The following is a 23,137-nucleotide window of genomic DNA, read 5'->3' as shown; positions in this document are numbered from 1 at the left end:
CCCTTGACAAAGCCATGTTGACTATCCCTGATTAATCCTTGCCTCTCCAAGTGGAGACAAATTTTGTCCCTCAGGATTTTTTCCAGTAATTTTCCTACCACTGATGTTAGGCTCACTGGCCTGTAGTTCCCCGGTTTTTCCCTACTACCCTTCTTGAATAATGGTACTACATTAGCGGTTCTCCAGTCCTCTGGCACATCCCCTGTGGCCAGAGAGGTCCTGAATATATGTGTTAGAGCCCCCGCAATCTCCTCCTTTGCCTCACACAGCAGCCTGGGGTACATTTCATCGGGGCCTGGGGATTTATCCATTTTTAGGCCAGCTAAAACCGCCAATACCTCCTCCCTCTCGATGTTAATATGTTCGAGCATATCACAGTCCCCCCGCCCTATTTCTATGTCTACGTCGTCCTTCTCCATAGTGAAAACAGATGCAAAAAATTCATTTAGAACCCCTCCTACATCTTCCGGCTCCACACACAGATTGCCACTTTTGTCCCTAATGGGCCCTATTTTTTCCCTAGTTATCCTTTTACCCTTAATATACTTATAAAACATCTTCGGATTTTCCTTTATTTTGCTCGCCAGTGTTATTTCATGGCCCCTCCTTGATCTCCTAATTTCTTTTTTAAGTATCCCCCTGCACTTTTTGTACTCCTCTAGGGCTTCCTCCGTCTTTAGCCTTTTGTATCTACCAAAAGCCCTCCTTTTTTTCCTAATCCATTCCCGTATATCCCCTGACATCCACGGTTCCCTGTGGTTTTTGGAACCACTCTTGACCTTTATGGGAACATGTTGCCCTTGTATGATCTCAATCTCCCTTCTGAAAGCCTCCCATTGCTCCGATGCGGATTTTCCTACAAGTAGCTGATCCCAGTCCATTTTGGCCAGATCCTGCCTTATCCTATTAAAATCGGCCTTCCCCCAATTTAGAACCTTTATTTCCGGCCCATCCCTGTCCTTTTCCATGACCACCTTAAATCTTACCATATTATGGTCACTATCACCAAAGTGCTCACCTACTAGCACTTTTTCCACTTGGCCGGCCACATTCCCTAGAATTAGGTCCAGTACCGCCCCCTCTCTTGTAGGACTTTCTACATGCTGGCTCAAAAAGCTCTCCTGGATGCACTTTAAGAATTCTACACCCTCTGAGCCTTTCACACTTTGACTATCCCAGTTAATATTGGGGAAGTTGAAATCCCCCATTATTATTACCCTATTATTTGCACATTTCTCTGAGATTTGCCTACATATCTGTTCCTCTATCTCCCCCTGACTTCTGCCCACCACTGTGACCAGTCACTGCCTGTGTCCCAAATCCCGGGCATGGGTCATTTAAATATTCCGGGCGAGAGTAGTCCCCATGCCTTTAATGGCAAAACAGAGATGCCTGCCCATTGAACTGTTGAGTCTCAGACTTCCATGGGGAGCGCAATTCCCAAATTAGGCCAAAAAGAACAGGCATTAAAAATCTTTTAAATCTTCGTCCCCAGAATGAACAACTAATTAATGGGAATCAGTCCTTTTGAAATCGGTTACCATTATTTAGTGTGTTGTTGGAGCCTCATTAAGAACAGAACCTATGCCTACGCTCAACAGACAATAGCTGGGCCTATTGGGTGTTTTGGGTGGAATTCCAGTACTGGAGGAACTTATTGTTCTCACTTATTGCACTCATTCATTGCACTCAAGTTATTGTGTACACTTATTGTGCCAGTTAATTGTATTCACTTATCGTACTTCACTTCCTATAGACCATCACAAAGATCAGTCAAGATACGCAAGAAAATGCAAGAACATGGAACGAGTCAAGATATTCAGACGAAGGGTAATCAGAATAAACCACCTTTGTCTTATAAACTGATTAAGAAGCACATAAAGTAAAATAGGAAGGTGATTCCATGAATGTTAGGAGTTCCTTTTCTCACTAAGAACTCACTAACTGGAACTGGAAACAGTGATGATAATTCAAGTCAAACATTTTGGAATTTTGTCTTTTGTTCATTTTTGGGATGTGGGCATCGCTGGCAAGGCCGGCATTTATTGCGCATCCCCGGGAGAGAGCAGGCTGGGAGGAAAACTGCTGAAAGAAGTTTCTGGTTCCAGATTCATGCGCAGCTTCCGGTTGTTGGCAGCAGTCACTCCAATTTTTTTATGACAATCCAACAGTTTCATGGTCACTTTTATTGATACCTTTTATTTTCAATCTGTTTAACTTCAGGAAGACATAGATAGGCTGGTGAACATAAGAAGTAAGAGCAGGAGTAGGCCATAAGGCCCCTCGAGCCTGCTCCATCATTCAGTTAGATCATGGCTGATCATTGTAGGGGGGTTGTACCTGGTTTATGGTAATTTACCTTCCTTTACCTGATTTACGGTAATTCACCTGGTCAGGCAGCCTTTTGCTGCTGCACTCTGACCAATCCCAATCAGCGGTTTCGAATCGCTAGACCCACCCTTCCAGTTCTGACTGGAGGAACTTTTAATTAATGATATATTAAAACGGACAAATGGTCTGGATGTGAGAAAGTCAAATTTTATTAAACTAAAGAAACTACACCACACGATTAAAGTAATCACTGTAAAATTGCTTAAATAGGGGAGGGAAAGAAATGGACACAACGAGGGAAAAACGACTAAAATAACAATTCTTAACGAAATCCCCACTTTACCCCCACCCCTAAGCCTACCCTAAGTTGCCTTGTGGAAGGCCAGAAAAATATATGCTCACCACTTGCAATGCTAGCTCCGTGCCCTGCAATCTTAGATCTTCACTGCCCAGAAGTGAAAACACCCCCATGTTTAAAAGTAAACTGCTGGTGTTCAACTTCCACAGACAGACTCCATGCTGTAGAAGACACACGGAGGCAAGCCAGAGAGAGAGAGAGCGAGGCCTCCGAGAAGCTATCTCTATATACCCCAATTTTGGGGCCGAAATGTTCCCGCCCACATCCGGAGTTTTCTGGGCTAAAACAAAAGGATCCAAACTGTCCCCTTGTCTGGGATGGGTTTGAATAAATTTGCCATTGTCTGTGATGGCTGTCGATAAAACTGCAGGGGTTTTGAATGTGTCTTCATTCTGGGGCCAAAATGTTCCCGCCCACATCCGGAGTTTTCTGGGCTAAAACAAAGGGATCCAAACCGTTCCCATTGTCTAGTAATGGGTGATTCAAACCCATTCATTCTTAAACTGTTCCTTTTATTAGTCTAAAAAGTCTCCTCCGTAGTTTAGGTGTGTTTCATTGTGTGTGATGGGTTTTGAATGGAGTTGGATTACTATGTAAACAGAAACCCATTCTCTTGTGGTCATTGAAACTGCAGTCAAGTGGTTTTAATCCCTTGTGCAAACATCCTTGTAAATAAACATCGATTATCTTTGGAGGGAGGGGGAAACTCCCCTTTTGATTGACAGAATTTGACTGCCAACTCTGATCCTCCCACTTTTCACAGACATACACGAGCTGCTTCCAAGCCCCTTTGTCCTTGGCCATGCTTTTCTGACGGCCATTTTTATCCCTGGCCAATTTACCAAACTGAAGGGTACAATTTTTAATAAAAATGTACTGTCTTAAGGTGTGCGATTTTTTACAAAGTTCTTTGATTCCAGTGTTGTCCAAGTGCTGCTTAGCTCATGGGCTCCTTAACACAGCCTTTTGCAGTTCTGGGCACATTTTAAAACATTGTCCAACCCAGAGACAATTTAAATCACGCTAAGTCTTTGTCCACGATGTGGATTAATATTTCCCGATCTTCGGGGGGCTGAGGGGATTTTGCGAACCCCTTGGATACTTCCAACTTGCTTGTAGTATCCTCTTGAAGAAGTGAGCAAAATTTTCTGACCCCTCACAAACAACCATCCCCTGTATTTACCTACAGCTCCCTATTACTGATTCCGCGACCCGTCTATTCCCCTCAAATCTGAGAAAAAAACTGTGGTACAGTAGGCATCTACAGATACATCAACGACAAAATGTTACAATAAGGGGTCTCATACCCCTGCACCACTTGTTACATTATAACATATTACAAAATGTTGCAATCTTGGTTATACAAAGTAATCAAAATGATCCCAAGCACGGAGAGGGTCCTACGCCTCTGCACAGCTTAGAACTGTAAAACAAAATACAAAAAATCTTCATTAAACATTTGAAACAAAATGCGGAAATAAACCCCGACCATCACGTGCCAATGATGGGTCGCGAAATTCGAGTGGGTATTGCTCCTCCCACCCGGGCAGTAAATGTTCCTTCCACCCCCCCTTTAGTGGTCTTAAACTGTTAAAACATACAGAATGGATTTTTACAGAACAGTCTGATCTGCCCGCCCCGAGCCATTCCCTTGTCCCTTTGTGGAGGCGGGGCACCCCTCATGTTTCACAGACCGAGACTGGGGAGTATGGGATCGCAACTCCCAGTCCCTCCCCCTCCTGCCTGCCCTCGACTGGCTGCAGAAAATGATGGGTGCCTGTGTGGCGGCTCTCACTGGCCCCACACTCAAACTTGGATCCCAGATCCGGCCACCCACTCATCCTCCCCAGCCACACTTACACTCTAACCTTGCCCGTGGGCCCCGGGTGAGTTCCTCCCTTCCCTGAACGCACCCACACAACTCTTGGGTCTCCCCCTCCCCTTTACAATCTTTCCCGGGCCATCACCACCCACTCCTGGGGAACGTGTCCCTATCTGACAAGGCGCCCACGCTTCTCCACCATGACTCCTCAATCGTGAGGTCTCCCGCAAGTGAAATTCGGTCAGGATAGTGCTGGGTTGGGGCCGTGTCCCACCCAGCTGGGGTCATCTCTTCCGCATAGGATGAGTAGGCAGGTTCCTCCGGACTCTGTCCGGTTTCTCCCGAAGGTCGCTGCGGGGTCTCCTCCTGGATTTGTCCAGTGGCGAGGTGATCCCCAACATTCTGTATCCATATCTTCATTCGAGGCCCAGCTCGGGCTGGGCGAACAGGGCTGCTCCTTTGTCCACTCTCCTGCAAAAAAACTTAAAAGGACATGCAGCCAGGTCTCTCACTGACCTGCTGCCTTAGGTGGAGACATGGTCGGGTCCCTCGACCTCGGACCAAAACACAAGCATTTGGCACACTTATAAACTTAAACTTTAAACTTAAACTCAAAACTACTAGTTACATTCTAAACTTAAAATTTAAACACCTTAAAAGCAAGCTATATACAATGTTAACTTAACACAAAGCTATAATACAAATGCCGCCCACCTCCGGACGGCCAGGCTAATCTCTGGTGTCACTGTCGCAGATTACTGCTGCCTGCAGTGAAGCTGGACTGCCTCCTGCTTCTTGTCCCTGGCAGCTTATGGCTGCTGATTGGGGACCTCTGCCCTTTGGCTTCTCCCTGGTTCGGGAGTCTGCCCTACTCCACTGTAAAGTGGGTGACCATCTTATCTCGGGCTTGCGGACCCGCTGAGACCTTCTGAGGGACGTCTCTGTGGGGGAAACTTTGGCTGATGGACCCTGAGCCTGGGTCACAGCCCTAGCTGGCTGGGAACCTTCTCCCCCTGATGCAAACAGCCCGCACTGTATAATATACCTGGCAGCCTGCCGGTACTCCGGGTTTGTCTCCTTTTCCCTACCCACTCCTGTACTGGGGGCAGGTATCCCTTCACCACCCGCTGCTGGTGGCTGAAAATCTTCCTCTCCAGGTCCAAAACCTGTTACCAGCTCCTTCCTTATGTCCCCTGCAAGAGGAATTGCTATCCCATCCCCCCCAGAGTCCCACACCATAGGGGGAACCACTCTAGAAGCGGGCTGGAGAGCTTGTCCCTTTAAACAGGCGACTGCGCCTGCGCGAACCTCCTCCCCGGAGTCCCCCGGCAGAGGCTGTGAAACCTCTGTATTCAAACAGGCGTCTGCGCCTGCGCGGGAAAACTGAAGAGGAGCCGCTGGGGTCACAGGCTAGGGGACTGCGCCTGCATGAACCTGGTGTTGGGAAACCGCTCCCCTCAGGCGCGCGACTGCGCCTGCGCGAACCTGGTGTTGGGAAACCTCTCCCCTCAGGCGCGCGACTGCGCCTGCGCGAATCTGGTGTTGGGAAACCTCTCCCCTCAGGAGCGCGACTGTGCCTGCGTGAACCTGGTGTTGGGAAACCTCTCCCCTCAGGCATGCGACTGCGCCTGCGCGAACCTCTTGTTCAAAAGACTGGGGAATTCCTGTCTCCAGACCAGCGACTGCGCATGCGCGGGCTGTCTCTTCTGTGAATGAACTCGCAGCAGCCTGCAAATTTCTACTCTCAGGCTGCTGTTTCTCTGTTTCTGAACTAGATAACTGGTTCAAATTTAAACTTTGGCCAAAACTTAGGTCCCACTGGGGCGGGGAAGTGTCCCAATTGGTGGACCGGACAACTTTTCCCTTGAAACAAGCCACAGTGCCTGTCTTTACAGCCTGTGAACTTGAACTTGTATGGTCAGATTTATACAATTTACATTGGTTGGCGTGGAACCACTTTGTGCACTGGGGTAGTTTTACTGCATAGACCATGGGGCTGGCCCTATCAACTATACTGTAGGGTCCCATGTAGAGTGGCTCTAAACTTCCCACCCGGGCATAGTTTCTTACCATCACTAGGTCTCCTATCTCCCACTGGTGGCTCTTGCTAGGCTCGAGCAGAAGCCGGTTATTCCGATGCTGCTTCCCCATGCTGCCTGCTGCCTGGCCATAACTCCTGTACAGACAGTCAGACCCAGGAATTTAACTTCTTGCTGACCGATCTGCGCCTTCTTGGGGTTGACTTTAAACCCCTTTCTCTGCAGCAGCTCCAGCAGCTCAGCCAGCAGTGATCCACGCTCCCCGACCGAGTCGGTAAATAAGAGCAGGTCATCCACATACTGCAGTAACTGAGTGGGCTGACTGAACTCCTTTAAACTATCCTTCATGCATTGGTGGAAGATGATGGGGCTGTTGTGGAAACCCTGTGGCAGACAGGTCCAGGTATACTGTCCCTTAAAGGTGAAGGCAAACTTATATTGGTCCTCCCGTTTTAAAGGGATGGACCAGAACCCATTCGAAATGTCCAGCACCGTGAATGTGTTCGCGGATGCTGGAATGCTGCTAATAAGATTGGCCACTGCTTCTACTGTGGGGGCACACGCGGAGATATTGCTGTTGAGCACCCGATAGTCCACCGTGGCTCTCCATGAATTGTCCGGTTTCCTAACCGGCCAAAGTGGAGAATTAACATGAGTGGCTATGGGCCTCAACACTCCCTGTTTAACTAAGGAGGTGATGGCTGCCTCCATGTCGGGTTCTGCCTCCTTGGGGAAATTGTACTGCTTCTGTGGTCGGGCCATGGGGTCCCCATCTATTTTAACCTCAAACCCTGTGATCCTCCCGCAGTCGTGTTTATGGGTGGCAAACGCTGTGAGGTTTGCCTGCACGACTGCCTGCAGTGCCTCCGGGACACCATTTACCATGAGCCCGAGGTCGTAACCTTCTTTGGGCTTCACAGTACACAAGGTCCCCTTACCCTCCTTGCCCGGGATGACCACTACACCTTCTTCCCTGTCTGTGTTAACCCCCCAAAGGCAATGGTTGCGGAGATCCACGAGGATCCCGTGGCCCACCAGGAAGTTGGCTCCTAGGATCCCCTTTCCTCCCTCCTTATTCCACTTTGCTAGGATGCACGCCCACTTAGTTTGGAGCGTGCCCAGACGGACTGAGAGGGGTCTGGAGTACACCCCCGCCTGCTCCTGACCGGTGAATCCCGATAGTATGTATGGAACCCCGTCAGACAGAGGTGAGGTGGTGGGATTATCCATATGGATCACGGTGCATGATGCCCCCGTATCCAATAGATACGTCCCTGTAACCTTCTCTACCTCCATCTGTATGAGCGGTCTCTTCCATTCATCGTACCGGAGATTACACAGACGGACAGGCTGCGCGGGCTCCAGTCATTGTGGGGAGGCAGAGGTGGGCGAGGGGGCTGCAGCACCACTGATGGCTGCTACCTTTCCCTGATTGGCCCTGAGGAAAGATTTTTATCGACTCCATGACGGACTCAACTGTATCAGGAGGAGTTTCTGTCTCTGCCTTCTGAGTTGGGGCTGCAGGGGTCCTGGCTTTATCGTCTCTCCCAGGCTTTTTACAATCCCTGCGCCAGCAGCCCTCCTCCCCGCACCTGTAATAAGTGACCTTGTTCTGGGAGGGACGGCTCCCCTCCTGGCGCCACTCTTTCTTGTATTGGGCCCCAGGTTTAACCTCGTGGACCTTATCCTTTTGCTGGGGCGTCCCACTATTCCTACCGTTCCTATATGTTACCGTGAACTGCCGGATTACAGTCTCTTCGGTTGCTAGGGGGTCTCGGTGGTCAAACCAAGTATCAGCCTTTGCTTTTATCTGGGGAAGGCAATTGGACACCAGGCAACGAAGCCATTGGGTCCGCTGCTGCTGGTTCAGTTGTGCCCTATTTTGTCCCCCTGTACACGCGCTGTTGTAGACTGGCCACAGCCTGTCTGCAAATGCCTGTGGGGTCTCCCCTTCCTTCTGCAGTGTTTTCCCTATGCGATCGAACGGATTGCCGTCGTTCGCACCCATGGCTTCCAGTATTCCCTCCTTTAGGTCCTCAAAACCCTTCTACCCTCTCTTAGCCTCATGTGAAAGGGTCTGATAGAGCTTACTGTCCACAGAGAAAAGCAACATTTTGGCTTTCTCTTCGTCATCACAGACGTTAACACAGGCTGCCTGTTCTATCCCTTGGAAGTGCACTGAGGGGTCTCCCTTTTCGGAGAGCAGGGGAATATGTTTCACCAAGCCTCTGAGCTGTTGGGTATCATAGGGTACCAGATAGGTATGCTGAACAGCCCCTGGGTCATTATCGTTCATGGGCTGACCGTACCTCCGTTGTCGGAGTGGGTACACTGGCCCTGGTCCCCGCCTGCCTAGCGGGACCTGCTGGCGTTCTCCTACCACCCCATTGTCCATCCCTTCTTGCTGCCAGAGCTCCGCAAAACTCGGTAGAGGTACAGGGTTGGATTTTCATTGAGGAGGCGGGTAGGAGGCGGGACTACAACTTTCGGGGTTGTAGTCCCGCCTCCATCGAGTTGTGGCCAACCCACGCGATTTCCACTTGATTGACCTTGTTGAGCCCACCCAGCGGGCTCAGCAGGCCAATTAAGGGCCACCCGGCAACAGGTGACGTCACAGAGCTTTTGACAGATGAAATATCAGCATTCGACAGCTGTTTGAAGCTGTCAAACACTGACAATCTGTACTCCAAGTTAATTCCTTCCTCTCAGGATATTTAGAGATCTCTCCGGAACAGAAAGCTGAATGCTGCAATTTTTGACAGATCGCGGCCATTCTGCTTTCTGTGCCGGTGAGATGAGGGACTCCCGAGACCTGAAGGAAGGAAGGCTGTAAAGGTAAGTACATGTAGGTAAAACTTCTTTAAACACTTTACACACACCAAACACACTTACCTCTGCACTCATGCACCCATCACTCACCTGAACACTGGACATCTCGACCCCTCCAAGCCCTTCATCCCAACGGCCCGCCTCGCTAACTTGGCATGGTTTGGAGCCGTCGGGAATCCCACACTTCACCAATAAAAATAGGGATTAGGCTAAAAACTGCCTGTTAACTACCTGTTAACAGGCAGTTAATTGGCACTAATCCCCTTCCCGCCTCAGGGAGGCGGGTCCCAGCACAGGTCGGGTATCCGCCTCCTTTGAAACTGGCATGGAGGTGGGTTGAGGGCAGGATGGGTTCGTGCCCCCCGATTTCAAGATTTTAACCCCCCACACGCCTTCAATCCCGCCTCCATGGCTCAATGAAAATCCTGCCCATAGAGTACAAAAGCGTGGGAGTTATGATGAACCTTTATAAAATACTGGTTCGGCCTCAACTGGAGTATTGTGCCCAATTCTGGGCACCGCACTTTAGGAATTGTGTGAAGGCCTGAGAGAGGGTGCAGAAAAGATTTACTAGAATGATTCCAGGGGTGAGGGACTTCCGTTGTGTGGATATACTGGAAAAGCTGGGGTTGTTCTCCTTAGAGCAGAGAAGATTGAGAGGAGATTTGATAGAGGTGTTCAAAATCATGAGGGGTCTGGATAGAGTAGATAGAGGGAAACTGTTCCCATTGCCAGAAGGGTCGAGAACCAGAGGACACATTTTAAGATTGGCAGAAGAACCAAAGGCGAGATGAGGGAAAAAAAATTTACTCAGCGAGTGGTTAGGATCTGGAATGCAATGCCTGAAAAGGTGGGTGGAGGCAGACTCAATCACAGCTTTCAAAAGGGAGTTGGATAAGTACCTGAATAAAAAAATTTGCAGGACTACGGGGATAGGGCGGGGGAGTGGGACTAGCTGAAGTGCTCTTGCAGAAAGCCAGCACGGGCTCGACGGGCTGAATGGCCTTCTTCTGTGCTGTAACCATTCTATGATTCTTTAACTGAATTCAAATTCTCAAACTGCAACGAAGGGATGTGAACTCAAATCAAATCAAATCAAATCAAATCAAATCAACTTTTATTGTCATTGTTAGTGCACAAGTGCAGTACAACGAAATGTAGACTTGCGGCTCCTGAGAGTGTACATTTAGATTAAGATTTAGATTAAGACATTTAAACATTCAACATACATTCAACATTCAACATACAATAAAAAAAGTACGAATCCTTCTGTTGATGTTGGGTTCTACAGTATGAATATCTTATCTTGGTTATCTTCACCGTCGCTTGGTAGGAGGGAAGGTCTCAGATTGCTTGGGTTCCATCATCAGTGCTCTCCATGACTGATATGAAAATGCATTTCCAGGAGGAATTGGCAGTGTTTGCTGCTCTGCACGGCAGTGCTTGGCTTTGGTTCCTGCAGCGCATCATAAAATTAAAGTATTGCACATTGTCTGGGCTTGAACTAACCTCCCTGGTTGTTTATAACACTATTGATTTGCTTCTGAAAATAAACTTTTTCTTGTCCCATTAATGTATTGCACTTGTTTTAAATAGGTTGCAACAGCAAAGTCTAGATCTGACCAAATCCCAGAACAGCGTAAACCTGCAATTTGAAAAATTATTAGAGAATATAGAAGGTATAGTATAACGATAATTACAAATAGCTCAGTTCCCTCTTTCTTTCTATTTTCAGTAGCTTATTTTAATAAGCCTTTCCACCATCTACAAGGCACAAGTAAGGAGTGTGATGGAATACTCTCCACTTGGCTGGATGAGTGCAGCTCCAACAACACTCATGAAGCTCGACACAATCCAGGACAAAGCAGCCCGCTTGATTGGCACCCCATCCACCACCTTTAACATTCACTCTCTCCAACACCGGCGCACCGTGGCTGCAGTGTGTACCATTTACAAGATGCACTGCAGCAACTCACCAAGGCTTCTTCGGCAGCACCTCCCAAACCCGCGACCTCCTTCACCTAGAAGGACAAGGGCAGCAGGTGCATGGGAACACCACCACCTCCAAGATCCCCTCCAAGTCACACACCATCCTGACTTGAAAATATATCGCCGTTCCTTCATCGTTGCTGGGTCAAAATCCTGGAACTCCCTCCCTAACAGCATTGTGGGAGCGCCTTCACCACACGGACTGCAGTGGTTCAAGAAGGCGGCTCACCACCACCTTCTCAAGGGCAATTAGGGATGGGCAATAAATGCTGGCCTTGCCAGCGACACCCACATCCCGTGAACGAATATAAAAAAAAGATCCGTTTCCTCTTTCCATTTTCGGTAGCTTATTTTAATGAATAAAAAGCACACTTCAGTACATTGGGTGGCCGCCATTGCATCATCCATTCTATCGGTTCTTTAAGAGAAGAGATGCATCATTCATTAATGAGATTAAACTATGGATATATTTTACAATGATAACCCCAAGTTTTCATTTGTTCAACTAATGACGAGTTTAAAAAAATTTGTCCTATTTACAATATTAGAACCGGCTGCCAGAAAACTTGACATACAAATCTCAGCCTCCAACAATGTATCAGCACAATCCTGATACCAAAGATCACGACTTTCCTAATTACTGGAGTGGGTTTGCCATGTCATGATTGTTTGAGATGTTCTGTTCCATTAACATGACTGGCACTCTGGTCATTTGAAAATAAATCCTAAGCTAATTTCATGATTTTAGGTTTTGTGAAGCTAAATCTAAAGCTGGAGAATGAAAGAGACCAGGCAGTCTGCAAGCTGGGAATGCAGACAACTGAAGTAAAGGTGAGAAAATGGACTTAATACTTATGAAGTAAGATTTGGGATAATCAGTACTGGAGAGGCTGAGGTACAGAAAATGTGGGATGTACGTAGTCAGAATTGTGGGAAAAGAGGTTGACTCTTTCCACACTCTCGCCCCTCCTTACCTCCATGATCTCCTCCAACCCTATGTCTCTGTTTGCACCCTCCGGCCCTCCAAGGACAACCTTCTCCTCGGTCCATGTTCCCCTGCTCCATCATCAGTGGCCACACCTTCAGCCACCTTTCCCCCAAACCCTGGAACTCCCTCTTTCAGCAACTTTGCCTTGCCTTCAAAAATGAATGTTCTTCCACCATGGTTTTGCCACCTCCTGACATTCTTGCTCTCCCCCCACCCACGACGGCTGTTAGATATCCACATACTTTCCACTGCCCTGTAAAGCTGCCTGAGACATCTCTTTATTACAATTAGGACCTTGAAGTATCAAGTGAACAGAACAGAAAACTACTTCTACATCTTCTGAAAAAGAACATTCACCTCAAACATGACAACCAGTTAAAGGTCAACCAGGTATGAGTCTCAATTGCTAATAGGTGTTGGACCAGCACTGTCTCACCGAAATGTAATGCAAACAACTGTTACGTTTTTGGAGGCATTACGCTAGATATTCTCCTCAGGTTCAACGTCACTAACCACTCTTGTAAGCAGACCTCATATTCCCTGCGGTCTGAAGTGGGCTTTCAGCAGCCTAATATCTACGTAAATGAAAGCGAAACACAGGGTGGAACAGAGAACCCTCAGCACTGTATGCCAGCATGCTGAAATGTCCCACATGCCACCACGTGACTCTCCCCATCTTCAGCAGACAGGCTGAAGGTACAATCTGTCAGACATCGGTGTAGTCTTTCAACTTGCTGCTTGTACGTAAATCTGGTGCTGCAGATCAGCTGCCCATTATGGAAGCTACCAGGATCGAGCAGTTTCTGTAACGGGCCTAAAGCTGCCAGTGAAACTTGGCGTGCGGCAGCCGCATGACCAGAGGAGGCCAAGGTAACTTGATTGTTTTAAATTATTACAAAGAATCCTTGGGCCTCCCGTGCCGCGATCGTGCCTCTCCCTCCTCCCGACCAGCATTGGCTTTGCAACTCCCCCAGCACTTACCTTACGCCGAGGAGTGATCTCTTGGGCCTCTGGTGAGGTCCAGCTCCCGCCCCAATTCCCGCTGGTCTTGACGTCTTTGTGCAGGATACAAATCTGAAGAATTAAAATGAGGCCCGGGAGTTACAATGGCCTAGGCCACTCCTGCTCCTCCTGGCCCCACAAGGAAAATTTTGGCCTACCCTGCCTCAGCCTCCCCCCCGCCTTCCCTCCAGCGAGACCCTCCCAAAACCCCCTCCCTGTGATTTACCTTGTCGCCGGAGATTGTCCCTTTGCTGGCAGCTAGAGGCCTCCTGCTGCCCAAATTTCTGCACCCACCCACCAATGAGCTGCCGTTTCATGCCCATTTCGGGTGCACAGCTGACCAGGGACATGCAGTTGAGGCCCAGGAGTTTAGGCCTAGGTCAGGAGCCTTTGGCGCTCTCCTCACCCACCACCCACCCGATCCCCAGTCCCGGTTAAAATCGCGGCTTTTATGGCATTCTGGGGTGACTCTCCCCAGGCAGTAAAAACACAGACTCTTCTCAGCAGAAGCAAATGCATGACCAACACTGTAAAAACGTTGGCTGCCCATGCAAAACACGGACAGTTGGCAGCTTTGTGTGATTTTTTTTCCCCTAAAATGGTGGGAGTGCAGCATCAACAATAAGACGGGGCTGGGCCCATGAGAGGAAGAGCATGGCTCAGGCTGATATTTTCTGTACTGTTCAACAGCTCACAGTCCTGATCATTGACCTACACCACTTGAGGAAGGCTTATCAGACACTCTCCCAAAGTATGGATTGCCCTGAAGGCATCTTATCAGCTGATTGGATAAGCAGGCTACAATTAATTAAGGTTAGCAAATCACATTGTAAATATGTCAGAAGTTGAATATTTTTATAATCACCAATCAGATAAAGTAATTCATCCAGCAAGATATTAGTTGAGAAATGACTGTGTGGACACTTAACACTTTCGTACAACACTCTTTTTTATCTATGATTTTAACTGAAATGTTAAGCTGGTGCCTCTGTTAAAATCACAAAGTAATGCCATCCAGGCACATTGAAGTTGCACCGGAATTTTTAACTAACTTTGCTGGTGACAAGAAAGTGTATGATGATGAAGTGTGCAAGACACCCGATCCCCGGTTTCCTTATCTAAGGAAGGATATACTGGCCTTGGAGGCGGTGCAACGAAGGTTCACTGGATTGATTCCTGGGATGGGAGGGCTGTCCTCTGATGAGAGATTGTATAGAATGGGCCGATACTCTCTGGAGTTTAGAAGAATGAGAGGTGATCTCATGGAAACAAAGAAGATTCTGAAGGCGATTGACAGGGTAGATGCTGAGAGGTTGTTTCCCCTGGCTGGAGTGTCTAGAACTAGGGAGCGTAGTCTCAGGATAAGGGGTAGGCCATTTAAGACTGAGATGAGGAAGAATTTCTTCACTCAGAGGATTGTGAATTACATAGAATTACATAGTATTTACAGCACAGAAACAGTCCATTCAGCCCAACAGGTCCATGCCAGTGTTCATGCTCCACACGAACCTCCTCCCACCTTACTTCACCTCACCCTATCATATCCTTCTATTCCTTTCTCCCTCATGTATTTATCTAGCTTCCCCTTAAAGGCACTCTGCTATTCATCTCAACTACTCCATGTGCCAGCAAGCTCTACATTCTAAACACACCCTGGGTAAAGAGGTTTCTCCTGAATCCCTTATTGGATTTATTAATGACTATCTTATATTGATGACCCCTAATTTTGGAACCCCCACATGTGCTCTACATCTAACCGATCTTTGGAATTCTCTGCCCCAGAGGGCTGTGAATGCTGAGTCTTTGAGTATATTCAAGGTTGAGATAGATAGATTTTTGGACTCATGGGGAATCAAGGGATATGTGGATCGGGCGGGAAAGTGGAGTTGAGGTCGATGATCAGCCATGATCTTACTGAATGGCGGAGCAGGCTCGAGGGGCCGTATGACCTACTCCTGCTCCTATTTCTTATGTAAGACAACCTATTGCTCCAGAAAGACAGGCTGACTGCACCAACTTCTAAAAGATGGGAGACGCTGAACTCACGGGCTATCTGTGAACACAAAAGTGTTCGAAGAGAGTGAGATTCCTCAGCCATAGGGGCCAATTTTCTGGTTTGTGTGGTGGGTGAGGAGCTTCGCCCACCAGTTGTCCAGGTGCAGATCCACCGACTTTTAATTCCAGAACACCTGCCATCTCCTACACGGGTAGTTGCCCAGTCTTCTCACCAGCAGCGCAAACTCAGAAAAGATGTCTGACATGAATCAGTCATTCATGAAAGAAAGACTTATGAAATAATACCGAGCAGCCTATGGGTGGCGCTGTCCAGGGAGAGTATAAATACTCGGGCACAGGCCCAGCTTGCACAGGACATTCTTAACAGGAACTGGTGAAGAACACAACTAGACCGCCATGTTGTAAAACAGTTGATTAAAGATTTGTTTAACGTTTAGACCAAGTGCCTCGTAGTTTTCTTACGTCAATGTCCATTCGAAAAAGCGAATGCAATAACCAGGTGAACAGCAGGCAGCAGAGGGGCCAAAATTCCTTAGCGTTCCCAAACTTGGCGCAGTCCCAGCGGTGAACAGCAATGGTGCAGTGGAACGGAGAAGCCCGAGAAGCAAGGTAAATTCGTCCTCGGGTCTCATCAGAATAAATCAGACGAGCTGCAGACACCAATGAGGCGTTAGGTCACAGCTCACCTGTCGGCCGTACGAGTTTCGGCCCACGCCGAGGCCCAGGGATAAGTCCAGAAATGGGAGGGAAGCGGCCAGGAGTGGGGGAAGGGAAGGCCAGTAGCGGCCCACCATTGTTTTGTGGCGCTAGGAGGAGAACTCCTGCTTCTTCCAACTGCACAAAATACTAAACAATTTTTTTTCACATTTTTGGACCCTTTTTTATGCGGCCTGCAGCTGTTCCTTTAAGGACCACCGCTTCGGCTGCTCAAGACCCGGAAATGCCAGATGGAACTTGTGCTTCTCCAGTCCTGACTAGGGCAAACAGATTTAGGTGTCCAGGCCTGAAATGAAACCTGTATCAGTATTGAAATGAGACCTGTTCCGATTTCGGGAGACCACCTAAAAACAGGCCCTGACTGATTTAGCAGTGGCCCGAACTTCCGTGCAGATCAGGCAGGGTCCTCTGCACGGCTAAATTGGTTATTGTTGCGTCTGTTTTAGGCCTCTAAAATGGGCACAACTATGTTAAATTTAGGCCCCAGGGTGTCAAATCATTAAAGTCTAATAAATACAAACAGACTGTGGCAGAAAGTTTTAGTGAATTTTTTGTTGATTCTGATCATTATTTATAACTGTCTGTATGTGCTCTGAATTCAAAATTGCCAGGTAGAAAGAGTATGTCAGCCATTAAAATAGCGTGAATCACAGTCTACCATATATAGGAACATACGGAAATGACAGGCAGGAAGAGACCAGCTGGTCCATCAAGCCTACCCCACACCACTGCTGCACCATCTTGGCTAAACACTCCTACCCCAGCCCCCTACCCAGCCCCCACACCCACCTCACCTCCTCACACATGCATCCTTGCAGCCACGTTATCTCTTGGAAGAGGCGATCAAAGAAAAAACCCAGGGCTAATAAGGGGAAAAATACTCCATAAAATTCCTCTCCGACCCCCTCAGGCGATCGAAACCAGTCCAGGAGATCACACGGACCAAGTATTACCTATAAAACCGTCTATATGATACGATCTCCGCCCCAGTCAGGAACCGGTCCAGCCCCCTCTTGAAGGCAGAGAGTCAGCACCCACCGCACCAGCGGCAATGTATTCCAGAGGCTCACTACTCTCTGGGAAAAGAAGAACCGTCCAACATCCAGTCTATTCCTACACTAAACATAGTTTAAACTTGTATCTCCTGGTCCTCCCCAATCTGTTAAACATGGAATAATTCCTCAATAGGGACTCTATCCAGCCCTATAATTATTTTAAAGACCTCTATCAGGTCACCTCTAAATCTATGCTGAGTCATTGAGCCTATCTGAGTAGCTGAGGTTCTTTAGGTAAGAATCATTCTTGTATGTCAGTTTGGTACATTTGAGGAAGTCATTTGCGCCAATGTGAATTGTGGATGATTCTACAATAATTACCACTTGCGGCCAGTTTTCCAATTTATGTCATGTACTCCAGTTAATGCCCAACTCTTTAACTTCAGTACAACACTGCTCCAAATATATAGATGTCATTTTTCTCTAAATGAAATGAGTCTTACCCCCAGTGGGACAGATCTCCACACTTACTGCTTTGCAACCAAGGTCAAGATAATTTTTTTCTTATTTTCCGCCCCGGCTTGAATGTGTGTACTCACCCTTACCTGGAAAATGGGTGGTCCCAGACCCCAAAATGATACCTGTTTCCATATTTATATGTGGTAAATCCTTGTGCTACTGACCACATTATAGAGTTCTGTTCTATTTAGTGTACATCCATTCTACATTTTATTGCAAATCACTGGTTTTCATGTATTTGGATAGTTTGGAAGGGACTAACAACAACAACTTGTATTTATATATTATTAATGTAGTAAAATGTCTCAAGGCGCTTCACAGGAGTATTATAAGACAAAAAATTTGACACCGAGCCACATAAGGAGAAATTAGGGCAGGTGACCAAAAGCTTGGTCAAAGAGGTAGGTTTTAAGGAGCGTCTTAAAGGAGGAAAGAAAGGTAGTGAGGCGGAGAGGTTTAGGCAGGGAATTCCAGAGCTTAGGGCCTAGGCAACAGAAGGCACGACCGCCAATGGTTGAGTGATTATAGTCGGGGATGCTCAAGAGGGCAGAATTAGAGGAGCGCAGATATATCGGGAAGTTGTGGGGCTGAAGGAGATTACAGAGATAGGGAGGGGCGAGGCCATGGAGTGATTTGAAAACAAGGATGAGAATTTTGAAACTGAGGCGTTGCTTAACCGGGAGCCAATGTAGGTCAGTGAGCACAGGGGTGATGGGCGAACGGGACTTGGTGCGAGTTAGGACACGGGCAGCAGAGTTTTGGATGATCTCAAGTTTACATAGGGTAGAATGTGAGAGGCCAGCCAGGAGTGCGTTGGAATAGTCAAGTCTCGAGGTAACAAAGGCATGGATGAGGGTTTCAGCAGCGGATGAGCTGAGGCAAGGGCGGAGACGGGCGATGTTACGGAGGTGGAAATAGGCAGTCTTAGTTATGCTGCGAATATGTGGTCGGAAGCTCATTTCAGGGTCAAATATGACACCAAGTTTGAGAACAGTGTGGTTCAGCCTCAGACAGATGTTAGGGAGAGTGATGGAGTCAGTGGCTAGGGAACGGAGTTTATGACGGGGACCGAAAACAATGGGCTAGATTTTCCTGGAGCCATCAGGCAGGGATTCAGGCATGTGGGGGGTGAAAATCCCTAATTTGGGGGTCCCGATACCATCCCGCCCAAAACCCCACCCCACGCAACTTTCGGGGCGGTGGGTACCCGCCCCGCACTGGGACCCGCCGAAACCAGGCGGGAAGGGATTAGTGCCAATTAACTGCCTGTTAACAGGTAGTTAACAGGCAGCTTTTAGCCTAATCCCTATTTTGAGGGGTGTCGTGTGGGATTCCCGACGGCTCCAAACCACGCCAGGTTAGAGCAGGCGGGCCGTCAGGTTGAAGGAGTTGGAGGGGTCGCGATGTCGGTGTTCAGGTGAGTGATGGGTGCATGAGTGCAAAGGTAAGTGTGTTTGGTGTGTCTAAAGTGTGTAAAGAACTTTTACTTACCTGTACTTACCTTAACAGCCTTTCTTCCTGTAGCCGTCGGGAGCGCATCACTCAGCCGGAACTTAAAGCTGAACGGCTGCGATCTGTGAAAAGTGACAGCCTTCAGCTTTGAGTGCCGGTAAGAGTTCTAACTGAGTCTGTGGAGAAGGACTCAGCTTAGAACTCAGACTGTCAGTGCTTCATACAGCTGTGAAACACTGATATTTCATCTGTCACAGATGAAATTTCAGTCTGTGACGTCACCTGTTGCCGGGTTACCCTTAATTGGCCTGCTGAGCCTGCTGGGCGGGCTCAACAAGGTCAATCAAGGGATAATCACGCGGATTGGCCGAACGTCGATGTAGGCGGGTCTAAAACCCGAAAGTTGTAGTCCCGCCTTCTTCCCGACAGCTTCGGGAAAATCTACCCCAATGTCTTCGGTCTTCCCAATACTTAATTGGAGAAAATTTCTGCTCATCCAGAACTGGATGTCGGACAAGCAGTCTGACAATTTAGACACTGTGGAGGGGTCGAGAGAAGAGGTAGTGAGGTAGAGCTGGGTGTCGTCAGCGTACATGTGGAAACTGACGCTGTGTTTTTGGATGATGTCGCCAAGCGGCAGCATGTAGATGAGAAATAGGAGTGGGCCAAGGATAGATCCTTGGGGGATGCCAGAGGTAACGATGTGGGAGTGGGAAGAGAAGCCGTTGCAGGTGATTCTCTGGTTATGATTAGATAGATAAGAATGGAACCAGGTGAGTGCAGCCCCACCCAGCTGGACGATGGTGGCGAGGCATTGGAGAAGGATGGCGTGGTCAACCCTGTCAAAGCTTGCAGACAAGTCAAGAAGGACGAGGAGGGATAGTTTACCTTTGTCACAGTCAAAAAGGATGTCATTTGTGACTTTGTTGAGAGCTGTTTCGGTGCCGTGGCAGGGGCAGAAACCTGATTGGAGGGATTCAAACATGGAGTTGCAGGACAAATATCCTTAACATGGATCCCAACCAAAACCCCATTAAGTCAACCCCATCAACTTTGTCTTTTTTCCTATTATTTTTTGTCAATACTGAGTGCTACATTGATTTTAATTTCAGGTCTCAGAGCTTTCAGTTTATCGCATGGACTGTTTCTCACAAGTTGTAGTTGTGTGCATTTACTGTACTAACTCAGTGGAGAGTTCTGTTTCAGGGCTGGCTTGAGAACGATGGATACGAGTTATTCGGTGTCACAAACTCTATTGCTTTGTTGATAGAACTCCATTGAAACAATTAAAACCCAGCAGCTGAAACTAAACCTCTTGGAAAAGGAAAATGAACAGTTAATAGAGAAGTCAGGGTGTGAATCACTGCGAAATATGGAGACAAAAGTCCTGACGTTAAAGGAGAACATTCGAGCAAAAACGCAAAAGGTAATGAACAATTTAAACCTGGAGCTGCAGCCTGGGAGAGTTTGCTGTGATGGTAAAAGCAGTTGTATATGAACCAGGCAGGGTTTTACTGTTTTGATTTATTCCATCATGTCTCTAGAACTGCCCCAAAGCCAGTACGGTATTCAAAGGGGAAAAGAAAAAGTAGAATATAAAGATCCACTATGACTTCAACAGCATTTGAAAGAGAAGAGAGGTTCATCTCTTGGTTGGGGACCTGTTGGGGGAATTTTAACTCCACCCCCACCCCAACCCCCTAACCCGCCCTGGTGGAATCCGGGGAGGATTATCCACTTAAATTAGTCACTCTGCCCCTGCTCCGCAGGGATTTTAACGCCACTGTTTCAATGGCGGATGAAACACCTACCTAAATTAGGCAGAAGACTTATACATGTATCAAAGTCCAAGGTCCTATTGTGTCAATCGAACCCTGATCATCTTTTGACCGCAGGCTGAGCAGGGTCCCTTCTCCCAGCCGCCCCTCTCAGTGAAAGCTGCTCTGAAGATTGAAGAGTCCACAAAAGGGGTAAATGTTAAACTTTCCTTTGTGGAGCCTGCAGGAACAGGAGCCTCTGCTGCCTTGGGCTCCCCCCTCTCCCCCCCACCTTCCCACCTTCCCACCCAGCCAAAAAAAAACCCTCCCCACTTAGCTTCCAGTCAGTGGGCAGCCTCTGGGCCACGTGATTTTAACCAGCCAACCACTGGCCAGCTGCCTTTTCCTGGCTGTTTCGGGCAGGCAGTTGGCCGGTGGGATGTAAATTAGGCCCAACCCTTAAAAACAGCTATGGCCTCCTCCTGCCGCTCCCGGCGAACTGCCCACCTGCCCAGCTAGTTTCCCACGCAGGAATTAGATCCCCCCCCCCTCCTTTTGACAGAAATTTTCCATAGAATCATAGAAATTACAGCACAAAAGTAGGTCTTTCAGCCCATTGGGCCTGTGCTGGTGCTAGCCCTTCAATGGAGCTATCTACTCGAGGCCCATTTCCCTGCCCTTTCCCTGTATTCTTCCTTTTCTCCCATATTCTTCCCTTTCAAATACATAGGCTGTGATTTTCTCCTCGGTGTGGATCAGCTGGTTTCCGGGTTCCAGTCCTGCCCCCAGCTGCCTCCGCTCTACAGACGTGATTTTCCCTTGATTGGCCTTGTTAAGCCCGCCCTGCGGGCTTACTGGCCAATTAACAGGAAGCAGGTCTGATGATGTCATTTGATGACTCATCATCTGCCAGTTTCCTTAAAGGGACCATGTACAATTTTATTTTGACAGTTGATTTTTCAGTGTTTGACAGCATTGAGGTGCTGAAAACACTGAATCACTGCACAAAGGTGAACTGTTGCACCCAGGCTCTCCAATGACTTCCTCCATATGCTTATGGAGGGAGTCACAGTATGCAGGGAGGTTCTCTTCCCTTCCAAGGGCGGAAGAGACCTCCCCAGGACGCCAACTTACCTTGCACCTCCACCCAACCCTCTCTATCTATTTTATCACTTCCCCATCTCACTAGCCACCCCTCACACTCACCCTCATTCTTCTGCAAACATACCAACTACCAACACACAAGGGTGGGCACTTGAGAGGTTTAGCCAATGTCCATGTGAAGTTTCTGGTAATGTGTTGTCATACAGTGAAATGCCTTTTTCAAAAAGTGCCCCTTATTGGACAGATCTGAGCGCACATTGAGAAGTGTCTTACTGAGTTCCAGTGATTGTTCAGTCATAACTCCCCCCCACCCCGCTATAGTGATGTGTGTGCATGGAATGGCTTGGACATTAAAGGGATGCTTTACGGTGCTGCTGTGGGATGGTGTCAACATGGTGCATCATGTGGCAGCCAGGGTTTACTGCATCAAGTGAAGAAAGTCTGGCCATGGTGATGCCATCGCTGGACTCCCGGCTAGCAATTTTGTCAGGGGCTGATGCCCTGTGTCCAGTGCAGCATCAGGTGATGGCGGCGAAGGTTGGTGATGTTGGTGTTGGGAATGAATGGGGAAGGATTCGGAGGACCAAGGTCTGATTGTTTCATTGGCTCCGATGTTGCTGGAATAGATGGCAGCTGCAAGTGAGATGACAGAAGCAATCTGTCACTGGTGAGAGAGGTTCTCCCAATGAGGTGGCACTGGACATACAGCTTGATTTAAAAACGTGTAAGCTAAAGAAATCAGTATATGTATTAAAAATGCAGTAACCAACATTTTCTTTGCTCTGAAACTCACCATGTGCAACATGGCATCCTTGACACCACTTCTGCAGCTGTCATCATTCCACAAACATCAGACCAGACTCACAACACGCCACACTTACCTGGCGTGGTGTCTGGACGTCATAAAACCCGACCCAGAAGCTGGAAAATGAAAAAAGACCCTGAAAACTGCTCACAGGTACCTGTTAATAGGGAGTTAATTGCCTTTAATCTGTTTCCCGCCGCTAGTTGTCGGGTCTGTTGTGTCTGTGTATAATAAGACACAGACTGCGGAGAACGGTACAACAGGTGTTTACTCAACGTGGCTCACAGTGGAACTGATCTGTACAGATTACTACTCAGGGCTATATACAGGTGTGGTCACTGCCGGTACTGCAGTATACATGAGCTGTAAAAGATAGTTCCCCACTTAAAGGTATATACATTACAATTCCTCCCC

At 48.0% G+C, this 23,137-nt stretch overlaps 1 protein-coding gene across 3 annotated transcripts in view; it reads left to right on the top strand.

The window, feature by feature from the left end:
- Positions 1–23,137, top strand: part of LOC147122604 (homeodomain-only protein-like) — a 174,556-nt gene that overhangs the window by 69,592 nt on the left and 81,827 nt on the right. For 2 of the 3 annotated variants that reach the window (XM_086007569.1, XM_086007521.1), the window contains exons 10-15: positions 1,757–1,830; positions 10,976–11,058; positions 12,117–12,199; positions 12,648–12,746; positions 14,049–14,171; positions 20,328–20,483. In XM_086007569.1, coding sequence (XP_085863695.1) covers positions 1,757–1,830; positions 10,976–11,058; positions 12,117–12,199; positions 12,648–12,746; positions 14,049–14,171; positions 20,328–20,483 — 618 coding nt within the window. Of the gene's footprint in view, positions 1–1,756; positions 1,831–10,975; positions 11,059–12,116; positions 12,200–12,647; positions 12,747–14,048; positions 14,172–20,327; positions 22,877–23,137 lie in introns of all 3 variants that reach the window. The other variant, XR_015080951.1, reaches the window with a different exon arrangement.

This window comes from Somniosus microcephalus, chromosome 2 (assembly GCF_052327205.1).
Source record: "Somniosus microcephalus isolate GS21.2 chromosome 2, FLI_Smic_1.0, whole genome shotgun sequence".
NCBI classification, from domain to species: Eukaryota; Metazoa; Chordata; class Chondrichthyes; order Squaliformes; family Somniosidae; genus Somniosus; species Somniosus microcephalus.
Note: the sequence above shows the minus strand (reverse complement) of the source record. Positions and strands in the feature narration are given on the sequence as shown.